This window comes from Oncorhynchus kisutch, unplaced genomic scaffold (assembly GCF_002021735.2).
Source record: "Oncorhynchus kisutch isolate 150728-3 unplaced genomic scaffold, Okis_V2 scaffold751, whole genome shotgun sequence".
Classification (NCBI taxonomy): Eukaryota; Metazoa; Chordata; class Actinopteri; order Salmoniformes; family Salmonidae; genus Oncorhynchus; species Oncorhynchus kisutch.
In genome coordinates, this window is record NW_022262696.1 from 81,318 (window position 1) to 104,613 (window position 23,296).

A 23,296-nucleotide genomic window follows, 5' to 3' on the forward strand; every position below is an offset into this window, starting at 1 on the left:
AGGGGGGTCTGACTCGGTACTAGATGGGTGTACTGAATGTGTCCCCCAGATGCGCCACACACACACACACACACACACGAGAGTCTGGAGGCAGCGTTGGATCAGCTACAGAGCTACATTTGCCCTGGAGCATCTCTTGCTCAAGGGCACAATGGCAGTAGTTGGCACCCTGAGATTCTGATCTCACTCCTGCCAGACTTTCACCCCAGGCTAGCCTCTCACCCAACATCTCTGTGCTGGTCCCAGGAACAAAGCTCCCGTCCTGGGTACGTTCTTCAGCCTCATCCATCTGGTCTGGAGGTCACTCTCTCTCTCTGACGGAGGCTGACTGACTCAGACTGTTTTTGGGTTCTTATAAAGCTATGACATTAAATGCCTTTCACGTCTTAGTGGAGTGAGAGTTATTGAGTTGACAGGAAATATGCTGAAGTAGAAAATGAATTATTTGACCGAGTCAACGGGTTACACTAGAGGAATAGATTGATTGATATAACAAAGTCCTGAGGCATGGTTCTAGGGCTCAGGTCCTCCGAGAGAAAGAAAGAGGGAATTAGAGAGAGCATACATAAATTCACACAGGACACCGGATAAGACAGGAAGTACTCCAGATATAACAAACTGACCCTAGCACCCCGACACATGAACTAATGCAGCATAAATACTGGAGGCTGAGACCGGAGGGGTCAGGAGACACTGTGGCCCCATCCGATGATACCCCCGGAACAGGGCCAAACAGGAAGGATATAACCCCACCCACTTTGCCAAAGCACAGCCCCCACACCACTAGAGGGATATCTTCAACCACCAACTTACCATCCTGAGACAAGACCGAGTATAGCCCACAAAGATCTCCACCACGGCACAACCCAAGGGGGGGTGCCAACCCAGACAGGAAGATCACATCAGTGACTCAACCCACTCAAGTGACGCAGCCCTCCTAGGGACGGTATGAAAGAGCCCTAGTAAGCCAGTGACTCAGCCCCTGTTAGAGGCAGCGAATCCCAGTGGAGAGAGCGGAACCGGCCAGGCAGAGACAGCAAGGGCGGTTCGTTGCTCCAGAGCCTTTCCGTTCACCTTCACACTCCTGGGCCAGACTACACTCAATCATATGACCCACTGAAGAGATGAGTCTTCAGTAAAGACTTAAAGGTTGAGACCGAGTTTGCGTCTCTCACATGGGTAGGCAGACCGTTCCATAAAAATGGAGCTCTATAGGAGAAAACCCTGCCTCCAGCTGTTTGCTTAGAAATTCTAAGGACAATTAGGAGGCCTGCGTCTTGTGACCGTAGTGTACGTGTAGGTATGTACGGCAGGACCAAATCAGAGAGATGGGTAGGAACAAGCCCATGTAATGCTTTGTAGGTTAGCAGTAAAACCTTGAAATCAGCCCTTGCTTTGACAGGAAGCCAGTGTAGGGAGGCTAGCACTGGAGTAATATGATCACATTTTTTGGGTTCTAGTCAGGATTCTAGCAGCCGTATTTAGCACTAACTGAAGTTTATTTAGTGCTTTATCCGTGTAGCCAGAAAGTAGAGCATTGCAGTAGTCGAACCAAGAAGTAACAAAAGCATGGATTAATTTTTCTGCATCATTTTTGGACAGAAAGTTTCTGATTTTTGCAATGTTACGTAGATGGGAAAAAGCTGTCCTTGAAATGGTCTTGATGTGTTCTTCAAAACAGAGATCAGGGTCCAGAGTAACGCAGAGGTCCTTCACAGTTTTATTTGAGAAGACTGGACAACCATTAAGATTAATTGTCAGATTCAACAGAAGATCTCTTTGTTTCTTGGGACCCTAGAGGAATAGATAGATTGATATTTGACCTAGTCAACATGTTACCCTAGAGGAATAGATAGATTGATATTTGACCTAGTCAACATGTTACCCTAGAGGAATAGATAGATTGATATTTGACCTAGTCAACATGTTACCCTAGAGGAATAGATAGATTGATATTTGACCTAGTCAACATGTTACCCTAGAGGAATAGATAGATTGATATTTGACCTAGTCAACATGTTACCCTAGAGGAATAGATAGATTGATATTTGACCTAGTCAACATGTTACCCTAGAGGAATAGATAGATTGATATTTGACCTAGTCAACATGTTACCCTACAGGAATAGATAGATTGGTAGTTTTGCATGTTGTTATTGTAGGTTGCAGCCATAGTCTTTCTTTCCCTTTAGACAAACACAAGTGATTTATCATGGCTGGTTCAGAGGTAAATGGCATACGTCAAAAGGCAACAGAGAAGATTTAATAACTTGTTCTGTCCTTTCTAAATTACCTTTTTTGGGGGGAGAAACCCGTTCTCGTTTCCCCAATATGCTCCTCCTCCCCAATAGTACCACTGCACTGCTTCAATACCCCACAGCTGATACAATGGGATTATTTTAGGATCAATTACAACGAGAAGCTTTCTGGTTATTTTGTGTTTTCTCCTTCCCTGAATTCACCAGGGGAGTGGCGGATCTGAAAGAGGCTAGTCATCAGCCTGTCGTATTGACTCTCTCACTGGGAACCTTCCCCTGGTCGTATTGACTCTTTCACTGGGAACCTTCCCCCTGGTCGTATTGACTCTCTCACTGGGAACCTTCCCCCTGGTCGCATTGACTCTCACTGGGAACCTTCCCCTGGTCGTATTGACTCTCACTGGGAACCTTCTCCTGGCCGTATTCCCTCACCGGGAACCTTCCCCTGGTCGTATTGACTCTCTCTCGCTGGGAACCTTCCCCTGGCCGTATTGACTCTCTCTCACTGGGAACCTTCCCCTGGTCGTATTGACTCTCTCTCACTGGGAACCTTCCCCTGGCCGTATTGACTCTCTCTCGCTGGGAACCTTCCCCTGGCCGTATTGACTCTCTCTCGCTGGGAACCTTCCCCTGGCCGTATTGACTCTCTCTCGCTGGGAACCTTCCCCTGGTCGTATTGACTCTCTCTCGCTGGGAACCTTCCCCTGGTCGTATTGACTCTCTCTCGCTGGGAACCTTCCCCTGGTCGTATTGACTCTCTCTCGCTGGGAACCTTCCCCTGGCCGTATTGACTCTCTCTCGCTGGGAACCTTCCCCTGGCCGTATTGACTCTCTCTCGCTGGGAACCTTCCCCTGGCCGTATTGACTCTCTCTAACTGGGAACCTTCCCCTGGCCGTATTGACTCTCTCTCACTGGGAACCTTCCCCTGGCCGTATTGACTCTCTCTCACTGGGAACCTTCCCCTGGCCGTATTGACTCTCTCTCACTGGGAACCTTCCCCCGGCCGTATTGACTCTCTCTCACTGGGAACCTTCCCCTGGCCGTATTGACTCTCTCTCACTGGGAACCTTCCCCCGGTCGTATTGACTCTCTCTCACTGGGAACCTTCCCCTGGCCGTATTGACTCTCTCTCACTGGGAACCTTCCCCTGGCCGTATTGACTCTCTCTCGCTGGGAACCTTCCCCTGGCCGTATTGACTCTCACTGGGAACCTTTTTATTTTTAGTAAAGAAGCTCTGTGTTATTTTCTGTTCCATGAAACACGGTTCAGGTTTCTGACCTCACCAGCACCTCTTCTCTCTGCTGTTTCTCTTCTTTCCTTTTAATATTCTAATTCATTGGGCCAGTTTCCCGGACACACGTTCCACCCAGTCCTCGACTAAAAAGCACTTTCAATGGAGGAACGAGTCTAAGAATAGACTTCATCTGTGTCTGAGAAACCCTCCCTCCAATGTGCATATTGACTAAACGAACCTAATCTCCTCTCTCTCTCCTAACAGGAATCATCTTCTCTCTCAACGACAAGTCCAGCTCGTCCAACCTGAAGATCGATGCCCTGTCCTGTCTGTATGTGGTCCTGTGTAACCACCAGCCCCAAGTCTTCCACCCTCATGTCCAGGTGGGGTAATAGGACTGATGTTGATCACATCATGGATCATCAGTGCTTTTGAAATAGTCTCAGAACTCTCACTGAGGGGGTCCATCCACAATTTATTTATCTGTCAAATGTCTTTGTCAATTGGGAAGTGACACTTGAATAAACTTGTCTAACCTTTGACCTCCACAGGCCCTGGTGCCGCCCGTGGTGGCGTGTGTAGGAGACCCCTTCTATAAGATCACCTCTGAGGCCCTGCTGGTCAGCCAACAGCTGGTCAAGGTCATCAGGTAAGGTTATCTATTGTAATAATACACGTGTATTGATGTGTTTCTCTTGTTTAGTAGAATAACTACACGGTTTACCAGAGGTAACTTCAGTTGAGTGTTGCTGTTTTATTCATTCCGTCTGTACGTTTATTATTTTTTTAATTCTGTTTTAATCTGCTGCAACCTCGTGGCCCAGTATGGGACAATGAATCTTTGGTCAATGTGAAACTTCTCAGACCTCTGGACCAGCCGGAGAGGGACACCTTCGATGCTTCTCCCTACATCACTGACCTCTTCACCTGCACCATCAAACGCCTCAAGGCTGCCGACATCGACCAGGAAGTGAAAGAGAGGGCCATTTCTTGTATGGGTCAGATCATCTGTAACCTGGGAGACAGCCTGGGGGACGACCTCCCTGGGACGCTGCACATCTTCCTGGAGCGACTGAAGAATGAGATTACCAGACTGACGACGGTCAAGGCCCTCACGCTCATCGCAGGTCGGGAGGGGATGATGTTGAGAAGTCCATACGGCGAATTTTCAGAATCTGTCGAGGGCTGATCTTAATGGCTTAACAATTTGTTTACTAATAAATCAGTTTCCCTGCTAGATAAGTGTGTGTGTGTATATACTTTTCATACTTGCTCTCCTCCCTAATCACAGGCTCCACGTTGAAGATCGACCTTCGACCTATCCTCGACGAGGCGGTGCCCATCCTGGCGTCGTTCCTGCGTAAGAACCAGCGGGCGCTGAAACTGAGCACCCTGGCCGCGTTGGACATCCTGGTGAAGAACTACAGCGACAGCGTGACTCCGGCCATGATCGACGCGGTGCTGGCCGAGCTGCCTCCGCTGATCAGCGAGAGCGACATGCACGTGTCCCAGATGGTCATCAGCTTCCTGACCACCCTGGCCCGGGTCCACCCTCTCTCCCTGGCTAAGATCGGGGGGTCGTCCATCCTCTCGGAGCTCATCTCTCTGGTCAGGTCTCCTCTGCTGCAGGGAGGGGCCCTCAGTGCCATGCTAGAGTTCTTCCAGGTATCTATGGTTACCAGTTCCAGTTTGAACAGATAAGGGAATGATATCTAAACGTCTAGGACAGCGGGTGGATGAGTTCAATTGAGGTACTGTGTTCGTAAAATAGTTTGAGAACCACTTGTAAAATCAGCTAAAAGATGATCAGGTTCTACTTTGTCCCTAATAGATGATCAGGTAGTTAGGGTTTACCTTATCCCTAATAGATCTATAGATTCTCAAACTGTCAACCTCATATCTAGAAGTGTCACTGCTCAATGTTAATTTATTAAACACCCCTCTCTGACCAAGCAGTATTGTAGCACTCAGTAAATTGTATTATTTTCTTCGGGCTCTGGTGGGTACCTGGACAACCTCTCTGGGTTAGGGTTGTATTACTGTCCTCTCCCAGGCTCTGGTGGGTACCTGGACAACCTCTCTGGGTTAGGGTTGTATTACTGTCCTCTCCCAGGCTCTGGTGGGTACCTGGACATCCTCTCTGGGTTAGGGTTGTATTACTGTCCTCTCCCAGGCTCTGGTGGGTACCTGGACAACCTCTCTGGGTTAGGGTTGTATTACTGTCCTCTCCCAGGCTCTGGTGGGTACCTGGACAACCTCTCTGGGTTAGGGTTGTATTACTGTCCTCTCCCAGGCTCTGGTGGGTACCTGGACATCCTCTCTGGGTTAGGGTTGTATTACTGTCCTCTCCCAGGCTCTGGTGGGTACCTGGACAACCTCTCTGGGTTAGGGTTGTATTACTGTCCTCTCCCAGGCTCTGGTGGGTACCTGGACAACCTCTCTGGGTTAGGGTTGTATTACTGTCCTCTCCCAGGCTCTGGTGGGTACCTGGACATCCTCTCTGGGTTAGGGTTGTATTACTGTCCTCTCCCAGGCTCTGGTGGGTACCTGGACAACCTCTCTGGGTTAGGGTTGTATTACTGTCCTCTCCCAGGCTCTGGTGGGTACCTGGACAACCTCTCTGGGTTAGGGTTGTATTACTGTCCTCTCCCAGGCTCTGGTGGGTACCTGGACAACCTCTCTGGGTTAGGGTTGTATTACTGTCCTCTCCCAGGCTCTGGTGGGTACCTGGACAACCTCTCTGGGTTAGGGTTGTATTACTGTCCTCTCCCAGGCTCTGGTGGGTACCTGGACATCCTCTCTGGGTTAGGGTTGTATTACTGTCCTCTCACAGGCTCTGGTCGGTACCTGGACATCCTCTCTGGGTTAGGGTTGTATTACTGTCCTCTCCCAGGCTCTGGTGGGTACCTGGACAACCTCTCTGGGTTAGGGTTGTATTACTGTCCTCTCACAGGCTCTGGTGGGTACCTGGACAACCTCTCTGGGTTAGGGTTGTATTACTGTCCTCTCCCAGGCTCTGGTGGGTACCTGGACAACCTCTCTGGGTTAGGGTTGTATTACTGTCCTCTCCCAGGCTCTGGTGGGTACCTGGACAACCTCTCTGGGTTAGGGTTGTATTACTGTCCTCTCCCAGGCTCTGGTGGGTACTGGGACATCCTCTCTGGGTTAGGGTTGTATTTAAAAGCTGTTTTACTGTGTCCTCTCCCAGGCTCTGGTGTGTACCGGGACATCCTCTCTGGGTTAGGGTTGTATTTAAAAGCTGTTTTACTGTGTCCTTTCCCAGGCTCTGGTGGGTACCGGGACATCCTCTCTGGGTTACATGGACCTGCTCCGTATGCTGACCGGTCCAGTCTACGCCCAGAGTGCTGCTCTAACACACAAACAGTCCTACTACTCTATCGCTAAATGTGTGGCCGCCCTGACCCGTGCCTGTCCTGATGTAGGTTCACTGTTCTGCTGACCTTCCTGTGTTATGTTTGTATTTATGTTCTCCTGAAGGACATTCAGACCTCCTTCCTGTGTTCTGTTATCCTGAAGGACTTTCAGACCTACTTCCTGTGTTCTGTTCTCCTGAAGGACATTCAGACCTCCTTCCTGTGTTCTGTTCTCCTGAAGGACATTCAGACCTCCTTCCTGTGTTCTGTTCTCCTGAAGGACATTCAGACCTCCTTCCTGTGTTCTGTTCTCCTGAAGGACATTCAGACCTCCTTCCTGTGTTCTGTTCTCCTGAAGGACATTCAGACCTCCTTCCTGTGTTCTGTTCTCCTGAAGGACATTCAGACCTCCTTCCTGTGTTCTGTTCTCCTGAAGGACATTCAGACCTCCTTCCTGTGTTCTCTTCTCCTGAAGGACATTCAGACCTCCTTCCTGTGTTCTCTTCTCCTGAAGGACATTCAGACCTCCTTCCTGTGTTCTCTTCTCCTGAAGGACATTCAGACCTCCTTCCTGTGTTCTGTTCTCCTGAAGGACATTCAGACCTCCTTCCTGTGTTCTGTTCTCATGAAGGACATTCAGACCTCCTTCCTGTGTTCTGTTCTCCTGAAGGACATTCAGACCTCCTTCCTGTGTTCTGTTCTCCTGAAGGACATTCAGACCTCCTTCCTGTGTTCTGTTCTCCTGAAGGACATTCAGACCTCCTTCCTGTGTTCTGTTCTCCTGAAGGACATTCAGACCTCCTTCCTGTGTTCTGTTCTCCTGAAGGACATTCAGACCTCCTTCCTGTGTTCTGTTCTCATGAAGGACATTCAGACCTCCTTCCTGTGTTCTGTTCTCCTGAAGGACATTCAGACCTCCTTCCTGTGTTCTGTTCTCCTGAAGGACATTCAGACCTCCTTCCTGTGTTCTGTTCTCCTGAAGGACATTCAGACCTCCTTCCTGTGTTCTGTTCTCCTGAAGGACTTTTATTGCCTTTTTTGTTTTGGTGTTTTTTTTCAATCTCAGATTTTTGGTTTGATTATTTCCAATTTTTTTGTTTCTTTTGTTTGTTCATTATTTTAACATAATGTTTTATAATGTGATCACTGGGGGGGGGGGGGTGCCCCCTAAATACTTTTCCCATATTTAATGCATTTTAAATCAAGTTTGATTTGTATTTGTAGGAGGGTCCTGCCGTGGTAGGCCAGTTCATCCAGGATGTGAAGAACTCTCGGTCGACAGACTCCATCAGACTGCTGGCCCTGCTGTCACTGGGAGAGGTGGGTCACACGTTTTTAAATAAACAAAAGGTGTGTGCATGTCCAAGGTATTTTATTGTTGTGGGCCTCCCGAGTGGCACAGTGGTCTAAGTAGCTGTGTCACTAGAGATTCTGGATTCGAGTCCAGGCTCTGTCGTAGTCGGCCGTGACCGGGAGACCCATGGGGCGGCGCACAATCGGCCCAGTCGTCTGGGTTACGGGGAGGGTTTCGCCGGCAGGGATGTCCTTGTCCCATCGTGCACTAGCGACTCCTGTGGCGGGCCGGGTGCAGTGCACGTTGACCCGGACGCCAGGTGTACGGTGTTTTCTCTGACACATTGGTGCAGTTTGCTTCCGGGGTTAAGTAGGCGTTGTGTGAAGAAGCAGTGCGGTTGGGTTGTGTTTCGGGAGGACGCACGGCTCCTGACGTTCGCCTCTCCCGAGTCCGTACGGGAGTTGCCGCGAAGAGACAAGACTGTAACTACCAATTGGATACCACAAAATTGGGGAGAAAAAGGGGTACAAAATGTTGAGTTTTACTGCTGCTGGTAGTGGGACTAATAGTGGGTTTGATGGTAGTGGGACTAATAGTGGGTTTGATGGTAGTGGGACTAATAGTGGGTTTGATGGTAGTGGGACCAATAGTGGGATTGATGGTAGTGGGACTAATAGTGGGTTTGATGGTAGTGGGACTAATAGTGGGTTTGATGGTAGTGGGACTAATAGTGGGTTTGATGGTAGTGGGACTAATAGTGGGTTTGATGGTAGTGGGACTAATAGTGGGATTGATGATAGTGGGTTTGATGGTAGTGGGACCAATAGTGGGATTGATGGTAGTGGGACCAATAGTGGGTTTGATGGTAGTGGGACCAATAGTGGGTTTGATGGTAGTGGGACTAATAGTGGGTTTGATGGTAGTGGGACTAATAGTGGGATTGATGGTAGTGGGACTAATAGTGGGTTTGATGGTAGTGGGACTAATAGTGGGTTTGATGGTAGTGGGACTAATAGTGGGTTTGATGGTAGTGGGACTAATAGTGGGATTGATGGTAGTGGGACTAATAGTGGGATTGATGGTAGTGGGACTAATAGTGGGTTTGATGGTAGTGGGACCAATAGTGGGATTGATGGTAGTGGGACTAATAGTGGGTTTGATGGTAGTGGGACTAATAGTGGGTTTGATGGTAGTGGGACTAATAGTGGGTTTGATGGTAGTGGGACTAATAGTGGGTTTGATGGTAGTGGGACTAATAGTGGGTTTGATGGTAGTGGGACCAATAGTGGGATTGATGGTAGTGGGACTAATAGTGGGTTTGATGGTAGTGGGACTAATAGTGGGTTTGATGGTAGTGGGACTAATAGTGGGTTTGATGGTAGTGGGACTAATAGTGGGTTTGATGGTAGTGGGACCAATAGTGGGTTTGATGGTAGTGGGACCAATAGTGGGTTTGACGGTAGTGGGACCAATAGTGGGTTTGATGGTAGTGGGACCAATAGTGGGTTTGATGGTAGTGGGACCAATAGTGGGTTTGATGGTAGTGGGACTAATAGTGGGTTTGATGGTAGTGGGACTAATAGTGGTTTTAATGGTAGTGGGACTGTAGTGAAACTAATAGTGGTTTTGATGGTAGTGGAACTAATGGTGGGTTTGATGGTAGTGGGACTAATAGTGGGTTTAATGGTAGTGGGACTAATAGTGGTTTTAATGGTAGTGGCACTGTAGTGAAACTAATAGTGGTTTTGATGGTAGTGGAACTAATAGTGGGTTTGATGGTAGTGGGACTAATAGTGGGTTTGATGGTAGTGGGACTAATAGTGGTTTTAATGGTAGTGGGACTGTAGTGAAACTAATAGTGGTTTTGATGGTAGTGGAACTAATAGTGGGTTTGATGGTAGTGGGACTAATAGTGGGATTGATGGTAGTGGGACTAATAGTGGGTTGGATGGTAGTGGGAGTAATAGTGGGTTGGATGGTAGTGGGACTAATAGTGGGTTGGATGGTAGTGGGACTAATAGTGGGTTGGATGGTAGTGGGACTAATAGTGGGTTGGATGGTAGTGGGACTAATAGTGGGTTGGATGGTAGTGGGACTAATAGTGGGTTGGATGGTAGTGGGACTAATAGTGGGTTGGATGGTAGTGGGACTAATAGTGGGTTGGATGGTAGTGGGACTAATAGTGGGTTGGATGGTAGTGGGACTAATATTGGGTTGGATGGTAGTGGGACTAATAGTGGGTTGGATGGTAGTGGGACTAATAGTGGGTTGGAATGTAGTGGGACTAATAGTGGGTTGGAATGTAGTGGGACTAATAGTGGGTTGGATGGTAGAGGGACTAATAGTGGGTTGGATGGTAGTGGGACTAATAGTGGGTTTGATGGTAGTGGGACTAATAGTGGGTTTGATGGTAGAGGGTTTGATGGTAGTGGGACTAATGGTGGGTTTGATGGTAGTGGGTTTGATGGTAGTGGGACTAATGATGGGTTTGATGGTAGTGGGACCAATGATGGGTTTGATGGTAGTGGGACCAATGATGGGTTTGATGGTAGTGGGACCAATAGTGGGTTTGATGGTAGTGGGACCAATAGTGGGTTTGATGGTAGTGGGACTAATAGTGGGTTTGATGGTAGTGGGACTAATAGTGGGTTGGATGGTAGTGGGACTAATAGTGGGTTGGAATGTAGTGGGACTAATAGTGGGTTGGAATGTAGTGGGACTAATAGTGGGTTGGATGGTAGAGGGACTAATAGTGGGTTGGATGGTAGTGGGACTAATAGTGGGTTTGATGGTAGTGGGACTAATAGTGGGTTTGATGGTAGAGGGTTTGATGGTAGTGGGACTAATGGTGGGTTTGATGGTAGTGGGTTTGATGGTAGTGGGACTAATGATGGGTTTGATGGTAGTGGGACCAATGATGGGTTTGATGGTAGTGGGACCAATGATGGGTTTGATGGTAGTGGGACCAATAGTGGGTTTGATGGTAGTGGGACCAATAGTGGGTTTGATGGTAGTGGGACTAATAGTGGGTTTGATGGTAGTGGGACTAATAGTGGGTTTGATGGTAGTGGGACTGTAGGGGTTTGATGGTAGTGGGACTAATAGTGGGTTTGATGGTAGAGGGTTTGATGGTAGTGGGACTAATGGTGGGTTTGATGGTAGTGGGTTTGATGGTAGTGGGACTAATAGTGGGTTTGATGGTAGTGGGACTAATAGTGGGTTTGATGGTAGTGGGACTAATAGTGGGTTGGATGGTAGTGGGACTAATAGTGGGTTGGATGGTAGTGGGACTAATAGTGGGTTTGATGGTAGTGGGACTAATGATGGGTTTGATGGTAGTGGGACCAATAGTGGGTTTGATGGTAGTGGGACCAATAGTGGGTTTGATGGTAGTGGGACCAATAGTGGGTTTGATGGTAGTGGGACCAATAGTGGGTTTGATGGTAGTGGGACCAATAGTGGGTTTGATGGTAGTGGGACCAATAATGGGTTTGATGATAGTGGGTTTGATGGTAGTGGGACTAATAGTGGGTTTGATGGTAGTGGGACTAATGATGGGTTTGATGGTAGTGGGACCAATAGTGGGTTTGATGGTACTGGGACCAATAGTGGGTTTGATGGTACTGGGACCAATAGTGGGTTTGATGGTAGTGGGACCAATAGTAGGTTTGATGGTAGTGGGAACCAATAGTGGGTTTGATGGTAGTGGGACCAATAGTGGGTTTGATGGTAGTGGGACCAATAGTGGGTTTGATGGTAGTGGGACTAATAGTGGGTTTGATGGTAGTGGGACCAATAGTGGGTTTGATGGTAGTGGGACTAATAGTGGGTTTGATGGTAGTGGGACTAATAGTGGTGTTTAACTGTAGTAGGCTGGTATCAGATGTCGTGACTAGTATCAGTCGTGAAGGAATCATTCATAATGTCTCTGTGGTAGGTGGGACACCACGTAGACCTGAGCGGCCAACCAGAGCTCAAGACGGTCATCCTGGACGCCTTCTCTTCCTCCTCCGAAGAGGTCAAGTCTGCCGCATCCTACGCCCTGGGATCCATCGCCGTGGGCAACCTGCCGGAATACCTGCCCTTCGTTCTGGGGGAGATCTCGGGACAGCCCAAGAGGCAGTACCTGCTGCTACACTCTCTCAAAGAGATCATCAGGTAGGACAGTCCAGCGGGTTAAGAGAGGTGTGGAACCCGAAAGGTCGCGGGTTCAAGTCCCGGGTCGGGTGACTGAACTGGCTAATTGCGCGGGGTTGCTGTTTTCACCTTGGTGACCAAAATAGCGTCTCTGTTCTGTTCTCTCCAGTTCGGCGTCTGTGACGGGTCTGAAACCCTACGTGGAGGGAGTATGGACCCTGCTGTTGAAGCACTGTGAGTGTGCCGAGGAGGGCACCAGGAACGTGGTAGCAGAATGTCTGGGGAAACTCACACTCATAGACCCAGAAACCCTGCTGCCCAGACTTAAAGGATACCTGCTCTCAGGTGGGGAATAGGAACTCCCTGCTGGTTTTCATTTCGCCGTTTTCATTGGCAAGACATGATATTAAAAATATATATATAATAATATTTTTATTTATTTTATTTTACCTTTATTTTACCTGGCAAGTCAGTTAAGAACACATTTTTATTTTCAATGACGGCCTAGGAACAGTGGGTTAACTGCCTGTTCAGGGGCAGAACGACAGATTTGTACCTTGTCAGTTCGGGGGTTTGAACTTGCAACCTTCCGGTTACTAGTCCAACGCTCTAACCACTAGGCTACGCTGCCGCCCCGGTGGTTCATTGTGCATGATATGAATCATTTCATGTAAAGAAATATGACCTTGGTATTAGTTTACTATGATATTGCAGGTATGGTCATGTGACATATTAATGTTTTCTGTTTCCAGGATCATCATATGCCAGAAGCTCAGTCGTGACAGCAGTGAAGTTCACCATCTCAGACCACCCACAGACAATAGACCCTCTCCTGAAAAACTGCATAGGTGTGTCTCATCTCTACTATTTAATCTATCCCATAGCTATCTACTGCTAACCTGTCCTCTTTGACTACTGCTATGGTATCTATATCTGAATGTTGTTACTGAGGCAGGCAGACTGCAATGGTATCTATATCTGAATGTTGTTACTGAGACAGGCAGACTGCAATGGTATCTATATCTGAATGTTGTTACTGAGACAGGCAGACTGCTATGGTATCTATATCTGAATGTTGTTACTGAGACAGGCAGACTGCAATGGTATCTATATCTGAATGTTGTTACTGAGACAGGCAGACTGCAATGGTATCTATATCTGAATGTTACTGAGACAGGCAGACTGCTATGGTATCTATATCTGAATGTTACTGAGACAGGCAGACTGCTATGGTATCTATATCTGAATGTTACTGAGACAGGCAGACTGCTATGGTATCTATATCTGAATGTTACTGAGACAGGCAGGCTAGGGTCAGTTTGTCATGTTACTGAGACAGGCAGACTGCTATGGTATCTAATGACAAACTGACCCTAGCCTCCGGCACAGACTGTTACAGCATAAATACAGAGCATTCACAAAGTATTCAGACCCCTTGACTTTTTCCACATTTTGTTATGTTACAGCCTTATTCTAAAATTGATTAAATATGAGTTTTTTTCCCCCCTCGTCAATCTACACACAATACCCCATAATGACATCACAATACCCCATAATGACATCACAATACCCCATAATGACATCACAATACCCCATAATGACATCACAATACCCCATAATGACAAAGCAAAAACAGGTTTTTAGACATGTTTACAAATGTTTAAAAAAAAAATGAAAACCGGAAATATAACATTTACATAAGTATTCAGACCTTTTACTCAGAACTTTGTTGAAGTACTTTGGCAACGATTACAGCCTCCAGTCTTCTTGGGTATGAAGCTACAAGCTTGGCACATCTGTATTTGGGTAGTTTCTCCCATTCTTCTCTGCAGATCCTCTCAAGCTCTGTCAGGTTGGATGGGAAGTGTTGCTGCACAGCTATTTTCAGGTTTCTTCAGAGATGTTCGATCGGGTTCAAGTCCGGGCTCTGGTTGGGCAACTCAAGGACATTCAGAGACTTGTCCCGAAGCCACTCCTGCATTGTCTTGGCTGTGTACTTACGGTCTTTGTCCTGTTGGAAGGTCAACCCCAGGGGGTCCTGAGCGCTCTGAAGCAGGTTTTCATCAAGGATCTCTCTGTACTTTGCTCCGTTCATCATTCGCTCGATCCTGACTAGTCTCCCAGTCCCTGCCGCTGAAAAACAACCCCACAACATGATGCTGCCACCACCATGCTTCACTGTAGGGATGGTGCCAGGTTTCCTCCAGACGTGACGCTTGGCATTCAGGCCAAAGAGTTCAATCTTGGTTTCATCAGACCAGATAATCTTGTTTCTCATGGTCTGAGAGTCTTTAGGTGCCTTTTGGGAAACTTCAAGCAGGCCGTCATGTGCCTTTTTACTGAGAAGTGGCTTCCGTCTGGCCACTCTTACCATAAAGGCCTGATTTGGTGGAGTGCTGCAGAGATGGTTGTCCTTCTGGAAAGTTCTCCCATCTCCACAGAGGAACTCTGGAGCTCTGTCAGAGTGACCATCGGGTTCTTGGTCTTCTCCCTGACCAAGGCCCTTCTCCCCCGATTGCTTAGTTGGGCCGGGTGGCCAGCTCTAGGAAGAGTCTTGGTGGTTCCAAACGTCTTCCATTTCAGAATGATGGAGAATGCTGCAGAAATGGTCTCCTTTCCCAGATCTAGGAAGAGTCTTGGTGGTTCCAAATGTCTTCCATTTCAGAATGATGGAGGCCACTGTGTTCTTGGGGACCTTCAATGCTGCAGAAATGGTCCCCTTTCCCAAATCTGTTCCTCTACACAATCGTGTCTCGGAGCTCTACAGACAATTCCTTCGACCTCCATGGCTTGGTTTTTGCTCTGACATGCACTATCAAATGTAGGACCTTATAAAGACAAGCGTGTGCCTTTCCAAATCATGTCCAATCAATTGAATTTACCACAGTTGGACTCCAAGTTGTAGAAACATCTCAAGGATGATCAATGGAAACAGGATGCACCTGAGCTCAATGTCTCTTAGTCTCATAGCAAAAGGTCTGAATACTTATGTAAATAAGGTATTTGTAATAAATTAGCTAAAATTTGTAAACCTGTTTTGACTTTGCCATGATGGGGTATTGTGTGTAGATTGATGAGGGGATATTTATTTAATCCATTTTAGAATAAGGCTGGAATGTAACAAAATGTGGGACAAGGGGAAGGGGTCTGAATACTTTACTGTACTGGAGACCGAGACTGATGTTTTTACTGAGACGGACTGAGGAAATATAGACGAGAGGAGCTTTTCATTTGACTTGTCGTATACTGATGTTCATTGTATATGTGAAAGGTTCATTATGACCGACTGTGTTGTTCTGTATTCCAGGTGACTTCCTGAAGACGTTGGAGGACCCGGACCTGAACGTGCGGCGGGTTGCCCTGGTAACCTTCAACTCCGCAGCCCATAATAAGCCCTCTCTCATCAGAGACCTACTGGATACGGTCCTGCCACACCTCTACAACGAGACCAAAGTCCGCAAGGAACTCATCAGAGAGGTGAGTTGACATGGCTTTCATTGGTGCTTCACCTCCTTTTTCCTCCTTCCTTCCTTCCTTCCTTCCTTCCTTCCTTCCTTCCTTCCTTCCTTCCTTCCTTCCTTCCTTCCTTCCTTCCTTCCTTCCTTCCTTCCTTCCTTCCTTCCTACCTTTGTCTGTTATCCATCCTTTCGTGTTTTGTTGTTTTAAGTTTTATTGACAAAGGATTTACTTGCAATTCTTGTCCTCTGTCGTCGTTACTTTAGATAAGAGGGTCTTCTCTCCCCAGGTTGAGTTACTTTAGATAAGAGGGTCTTCTCTCCCCAGGTTGAGTTACTTTAGATAAGAGGGTCTTCTCCCCCCAGGTTGAGTTACTTTAGATAAGAGGGTCTTCTCTCCCCCAGGTTGAGTTACTTTAGATAAGAGGGTCTTCTCTCCCCCAGGTTGAGTTACTTTAGATAAGAGGGTCTTCTCTCCCACAGGTTGAGTTACTTTAGATAAGAGGGTCTTCTCTCCCCCAGGTTGAGTTACTTTAGATAAGAGGGTCTTCTAAATGTGTTGTCTTCTCTCCCACAGGTTGAGTTACTTTAGATAAGAGGGTCTTCTCTCCCCCAGGTTGAGTTACTTTAGATAAGAGGGTCTTCTCTCCCCCAGGTTGAGTTACTTTAGATAAGAGGGTCTTCTCTCCCCCAGGTTGAGTTACTTTAGATAAGAGGGTCTTCTCCCCCAGGTTGAGTTACTTTAGATAAGAGGGTCTTCTAAATGTGTTGTCTTCTCTCCCACAGGTTGAGTTACTTTAGATAAGAGGGTCTTCTAAATGTGTTGTCTTCTCTCCCACAGGTTGAGTTACTTTAGATAAGAGGGTCTTCTCTCCCCCAGGTTGAGTTACTTTAGATAAGAGGGTCTTCTCTCCCCCAGGTTGAGTTACTTTAGATAAGAGGGTCTTCTCTCCCACAGGTTGAGTTACTTTAGATAAGAGGGTCTTCTCCCCCAGGTTGAGTTACTTTAGATAAGAGGGTCTTCTCACCCCAGGTTGAGTTGCTTTAGATAAGAGGGTCTTCTCCCCCCAGGTTGAGTTGCTTTAGATAAGAGGGTCTTCTCTCCCCAGGTTGAGTTGCTTTAGATAAGAGGGTCTTCTAAATGTGTTGTCTTCTCCCCCCAGGTTGAGTTACTTTAGATAAGAGGGTCTTCTAAATGTGTTGTCTTCTCCCCCCAGGTTGAGTTGCTTTAGATAAGAGGGTCTTCTCCCCCCAGGTTGAGTTACTTTAGATAAGAGGGTCTTCTCTCCCACAGGTTGAGTTGCTTTAGATAAGAGGGTCTTCTCCCCCAGGTTGAGTTACTTTAGATAAGAGGGTCTTCTCCCCCCCAGGTTGAGTTACTTTAGATAAGAGGGTCTTCTCTCCCACAGGTTGAGTTACTTTAGATAAGAGGGTCTTCTCTCCCCCAGGTTGAGTTACTTTAGATAAGAGGGTCTTCTCTCCCCCAGGTTGAGTTACTTTAGATAAGAGGGTCTTCTCCCCCACAGGTTGAGTTACTTTAGATAAGAGGGTCTTCTAAATGTGTTGTCTTCTCCCCCCAGGTTGAGTTACTTTAGATAAGAGGGTCTTCTCCCCCAGGTTGAGTTGCTTTAGATAAGAGGGTCTTCTAAATGTGTTGTTTTCTCCCCCAGGTTGAGTTTCTTTAGATAAGGTCTTCTAAATGTGTTGTCTTCTCCCCCCCAGGTTGAGTTACTTTAGATAAGAGGGTCTTCTCCCCCCCAGGTTGATTTGCTTTAGATAAGAGGGTCTTCTAAATGTGTTGTTTTCTCCCCCAGGTTGAGTTGCTTTAGATAAGAGGGTCTTCTAAATGTGTTGTTTTCTCCCCCAGGTTGAGATACTTTAGATAAGAGGGTCTTCTCCCCCAGGTTGAGTTGCTTTAGATAAGAGGGTCTTCTTAATGACCTGTCTTCTCCCCCCAGGTTGAGATGGGTCCCTTTAAACACACAGTGGACGATGGTCTGGACATAAGGAAGGCAGCATTTGAGTGCATGTACACACTTCTGGACAGCTGTCTAGACAGACTAGACATCTTTGAGTTCCTCAACCACGTAGAAGACGGACTCAAGGACCATTACGACATCAAGGTATCCTGAACAGCTTCCTGACAGGACTCTGTTATGTTTCAACAATAGCCTGCCTGGAGAGAGGGGTAGTCTGTATGTAGATCAGACAACAGGAGAGAGAGAGAGGTAGTCTGTATGTAGATCAGACAACAAGAGAGAGAGAGAGAGAGGTAGTCTGTATGTAGATCAGACAACAGGAGAGAGAGGGAGAGAGAGGTAGTCTGTATGTAGATCAGACAACAGGAGAGAGAGGTAGTCTGTATGTAGATCAGACAACAGGAGAGAGAGAGGTAGTCTGTATGTAGATCAGACAACAGCAGAGAGAGGTAGTCTGTATATAGATCAGACAACAGGAGAGAGAGGTAGTCTGTATGTAGATCAGACAACAGGAGAGAGAGGTAGTCTGTATGTAGATCAGACAACAGGAGAGAGAGAGAGGTAATCTGTATGTAGATCAGACAACAGGAGAGAGAGAGAGGTAGTCTGTATGTAGATCAGACAACAGCAGAGAGAGGTAGTCTGTATGTAGATCAGACAACAGGAGAGAGGGGGGTAGTCTGTATGTAGATTAGACAACAGGAGAGAGGGGGGTAGTCTGTATGTAGATTAGACAACAGGAGAGAGGTAGGTAGATCAGACAACGGGAGAGAGGTAGTCTGTATGTAGATTAGACAACAGGAGAGAGGGGGGTAGTCTGTATGTAGATCAGACAACAGGAGAGAGGTGGTCTGTATGTAGATCAGACAACAGGAGAGAGGTGGTCTGTATGTAGATTAGACAACAGGAGAGAGAGGGGTAGTCTGTATGTAGATCAGACAACAGGAGAGAGGTGGTCTGTATGTAGATTAGACAACAGGAGAGAGAGGGGTGGTCTGTATGTAGATTAGACAACAGGAGAGAGAGGGGTAGTCTGTATGTAGATTAGACAACAGGAGAGAGAGGGGTGGTCTGTATGTAGATTAGACAACAGGAGAGAGAGGGGTAGTCTGTATGTAGATCAGACAACAGGAGAGAGAGAGAGGTAGTCTGTATGTAGATCAGACAACAGCAGAGAGAGGTAGTCTGTATGTAGATCAGACAACAGGAGAGAGGGGGGTAGTCTGTATGTAGATTAGACAACAGGAGAGAGGGGGGTAGTCTGTATGTAGATTAGACAACAGGAGAGAGGTAGGTAGATCAGACAACGGGAGAGAGGTAGTCTGTATGTAGATTAGACAACAGGAGAGAGAGAGGTAGTCTGTATGTAGATCAGACAACAGGAGAGAGAGGTAGTCTGTATGTAGATCAGACAACAGGAGAGAGAGGGGGTAGTCTGTATGTAGATCAGACAACAGGAGAGAGAGGGGTAGTCTGTATGTAGATCAGACAACAGGAGAGAGAGGGGTAGTCTGTATGTAGATCAGACAACAGGAGAGAGAGGTAGTCTGTATGTAGATCAGACAACAGGAGAGAGAGAGAGGTAGTCTGTATGTAGATCAGACAACAGCAGAGAGAGGTAGTCTGTATGTAGATCAGACAACAGGAGAGAGGGGGGTAGTCTGTATGTAGATTAGACAACAGGAGAGAGGGGGGTAGTCTGTATGTAGATTAGACAACAGGAGAGAGGTAGGTAGATCAGACAACGGGAGAGAGGTAGTCTGTATGTAGATTAGACAACAGGAGAGAGGGGGGGTAGTCTGTATGTAGATCAGACAACAGGAGAGAGGTGGTCTGTATGTAGATCAGACAACAGGAGAGAGGTGGTCTGTATGTAGATTAGACAACAGGAGAGAGAGGGGTAGTCTGTATGTAGATCAGACAACAGGAGAGAGGTGGTCTGTATGTAGATTAGACAACAGGAGAGAGAGGGGTGGTCTGTATGTAGATTAGACAACAGGAGAGAGAGGGGTAGTCTGTATGTAGATTAGACAACAGGAGAGAGAGGGGTAGTCTGTATGTAGATTAGACAACAGGAGAGAGAGGGGTGGTCTGTATGTAGATTAGACAACAGGAGAGAGAGGGGTAGTCTGTATGTAGATTAGACAACAGGAGAGAGAGGGGTAGTCTGTATGTAGATTAGACAACAGGAGAGAGAGGGGTAGTCTGTATGTAGATCAGACAACAGGAGAGAGAGGGGTAGTCTGTATGTAGATCAGACAACAGGAGAGAGAGGGGTAGTCTGTATGTAGATCAGACAACAGGAGAGAGGTAGATCAGACAACAGGAGAGAGAGGGGTAGTCTGTATGTAGATCAGACAACAGGAGAGAGGGGGGTAGTCTGTATGTAGATCAGACAACAGGAGAGAGGTGGTCTGTATGATTTAAAGGGCAGACTGTATAATGCATCACAGGGCCTGTATTGAGGAGTGTTGGTTTATGGGGTTGGAAGATAATGGGGATGTTGTTGTTTATCAGATGCTGACGTTCCTGATGCTGGCTAGACTCTCCACTCTGTGTCCCAGTGCTGTGCTACAGAGGCTGGACAGACTGGTTGAGCCGCTACGTGCCACCTGCACCACCAAGGTGAGACCAGACACACTGTCCCTGGTATAGTACCATTCACAGAGACCAGACACACTGTCCCTGGTATAGTACCATTCACAGACACACTGTCCCTGGTATCGTACCATTCACAGAGACCAGACACACTGTCCCTGGTATAGTACCATTCACAGAGACCAGACACACTGTCCCTGGTATAGTACCATTCACAGAGACCAGACACACTGTCCCTGGTATCGTACCATTCACAGAGACCAGACACACTGTCCCTGGTATAGTACCATTCACAGACACACTGTCCCTGGTATAGTACCATTCACAGACACACTGTCCCTGGTATAGTACCATTCACAGACACACTGTCCCTGGTATAGTACCATTCACAGACACACTGTCCCTGGTATAGTACCATTCACAGACACACTGTCCCTGGTATAGTACCATTCACAGAGACCAGACACACTGTCCCTGGTATAGTACCATTCACAGACACCAGACACACTGTCCCTGGTATAGTACCATTCACAGACACCAGACACACTGTCCCTGGTATAGTACCATTCATAGAGACCAGACACACTGTCCCTGGTATAGTACCATTCATAGAGACCAGACACAACACTGTCCCTGGTATAGTACCATTCACAGAGACCAGACACAACACTCTCCCTGGTATAGTACCATTCACAGACACACTGTCCCTGGTATAGTACCATTCACAGACACACTGTCCCTGGTATAGTACCATTCACAGAGACCAGACACACTGTCCCTGGTATAGTACCATTCATAGAGACCAGACACACTGTCCCTGGTATAGTACCATTCACAGAGACCAGACACACTGTCCCTGGTATAGTACCATTCACAGAGACACTGTCCCTGGTATAGTACCATTCACAGACACACTGTCCCTGGTATAGTACCATTCACAGAGACCAGACACACTGTCCCTGGTATAGTACCATTCACAGACACCAGACACACTGTCCCTGGTATAGTACCATTCATAGAGACCAGACACACTGTCCCTGGTATAGTACCATTCACAGACACCAGACACACTGTCCCTGGTATAGTACCATTCATAGAGACCAGACACACTGTCCCTGGTATAGTACCATTCACAGAGACCAGACACAACACTGTCCCTGGTATAGTACCATTCACAGACACACTGTCCCTGGTATAGTACCATTCACAGACACACTGTCCCTGGTATAGTACCATTCACAGAGACCAGACACACTGTCCCTGGTATAGTACCATTCACAGAGACCAGACACACTGTCCCTGGTATAGTACCATTCACAGACACACTGTCCCTGGTATAGTACCATTCACAGACACACTGTCCCTGGTATAGTACCATTCACAGAGACCAGACACACTGTCCCTGGTATAGTACCATTCACAGACACCAGACACACTGTCCCTGGTATAGTACCATTCATAGAGACCAGACACACTGTCCCTGGTATAGTACCATTCACAGACACCAGACACACTGTCCCTGGTATAGTACCATTCACAGACACACTGTCCCTGGTATAGTACCATTCACAGACACACTGTCCCTGGTATAGTACCATTCACAGACACACTGTCCCTGGTATCGTACCATTCACAGAGACCAGACACACTGTCCCTGGTATAGTACCATTCACAGAGACCAGACACACTGTTCCTGGTATAGTACCATTCAGAGACCAGACACACTGTCCCTGGTATAGTACCATTCACAGAGACCAGACACACTGTCCCTGGTATAGTACCATTCACAGAGACCAGACACACTGTCCCTGGTATCGTACCATTCAGAGACCAGACACACTGTCCCTGGTATAGTACCATTCACAGAGACCAGACACACTGTCCCTGGTATAGTACCATTCACAGAGACCAGACACACTGTCCCTGGTATAGTACCATTCACAGACACCAGACACACTGTCCCTGGTATCGTACCATTCACAGACACCAGACACACTGTCCCTGGTATAGTACCATTCACAGAGACCAGACACACTGTCCCTGGTATAGTACCATTCACAGACACCAGACACACTGTCCCTGGTATAGTACCATTCACAGACACACTGTCCCTGGTATAGTACCATTCAGAGACCAGACACACTCCCTGGTATAGTACCATTCACAGACACACTGTCCCTGGTATAGTACCATTCACAGACACACTGTCCCTGGTATAGTACCATTCACAGAGACCAGACACACTGTCCCTGGTATAGTACCATTCACAGACACGCTGTCCCTGGTATAGTACCATTCACAGACACACTGTCCCTGGTATAGTACCATTCACAGAGACCAGACACACTGTCCCTGGTATCGTACCATTCACAGACACCAGACACACTGTCCCTGGTATAGTACCATTCACAGAGACCAGACACACTGTCCCTGGTATAGTACCATTCACAGAGACCAGACACACTGTCCCTGGTATAGTACCATTCACAGAGACCAGACACGCTGTCCCTGGTATAGTACCATTCACAGACACACTGTCCCTGGTATAGTACCATTCACAGACACACTGTCCCTGGTATAGTACCATTCACAGAGACCAGACACACTGTCCCTGGTATAGTACCATTCATAGAGACCAGACACGCTGTCCCTGGTATAGTACCATTCACAGACACACTGTCCCTGGTATAGTACCATTCACAGACACACTGTCCCTGGTATAGTACCATTCACAGACACACTGTCCCTGGTATAGTACCATTCACAGACACACTGTCCCTGGTATCGTACCATTCACAGACACCAGACACACTGTCCCTGGTATAGTACCATTCATAGAGACCAGACACACTGTCCCTGGTATAGTACCATTCACAGAGACCAGACACACTGTCCCTGGTATAGTACCATTCACAGAGACCAGACACAACACTCTCCCTGGTATAGTACCATTCAGGGATGTGTTA

General features: G+C 47.3%; 1 protein-coding gene across 2 annotated transcripts in view; it reads left to right on the plus strand.

Annotated features, from left to right (window-relative positions):
* The window catches only part of LOC116361848 (cullin-associated NEDD8-dissociated protein 1), a 67,240-nt gene that overhangs the window by 42,048 nt on the left and 1,896 nt on the right, over positions 1-23,296 (plus strand). For both annotated transcript variants that reach the window (XM_031816148.1, XM_031816147.1), the window contains exons 11-22: positions 3,758-3,876; positions 4,045-4,142; positions 4,358-4,620; positions 4,785-5,158; positions 6,777-6,932; positions 8,092-8,187; positions 12,099-12,319; positions 12,468-12,643; positions 13,051-13,146; positions 15,606-15,775; positions 17,712-17,876; positions 20,250-20,357. In XM_031816148.1, the coding sequence (XP_031672008.1) occupies positions 3,758-3,876; positions 4,045-4,142; positions 4,358-4,620; positions 4,785-5,158; positions 6,777-6,932; positions 8,092-8,187; positions 12,099-12,319; positions 12,468-12,643; positions 13,051-13,146; positions 15,606-15,775; positions 17,712-17,876; positions 20,250-20,357 (2,042 nt within the window). The remainder of the gene's footprint in view (positions 1-3,757; positions 3,877-4,044; positions 4,143-4,357; positions 4,621-4,784; positions 5,159-6,776; positions 6,933-8,091; positions 8,188-12,098; positions 12,320-12,467; positions 12,644-13,050; positions 13,147-15,605; positions 15,776-17,711; positions 17,877-20,249; positions 20,358-23,296) is intronic.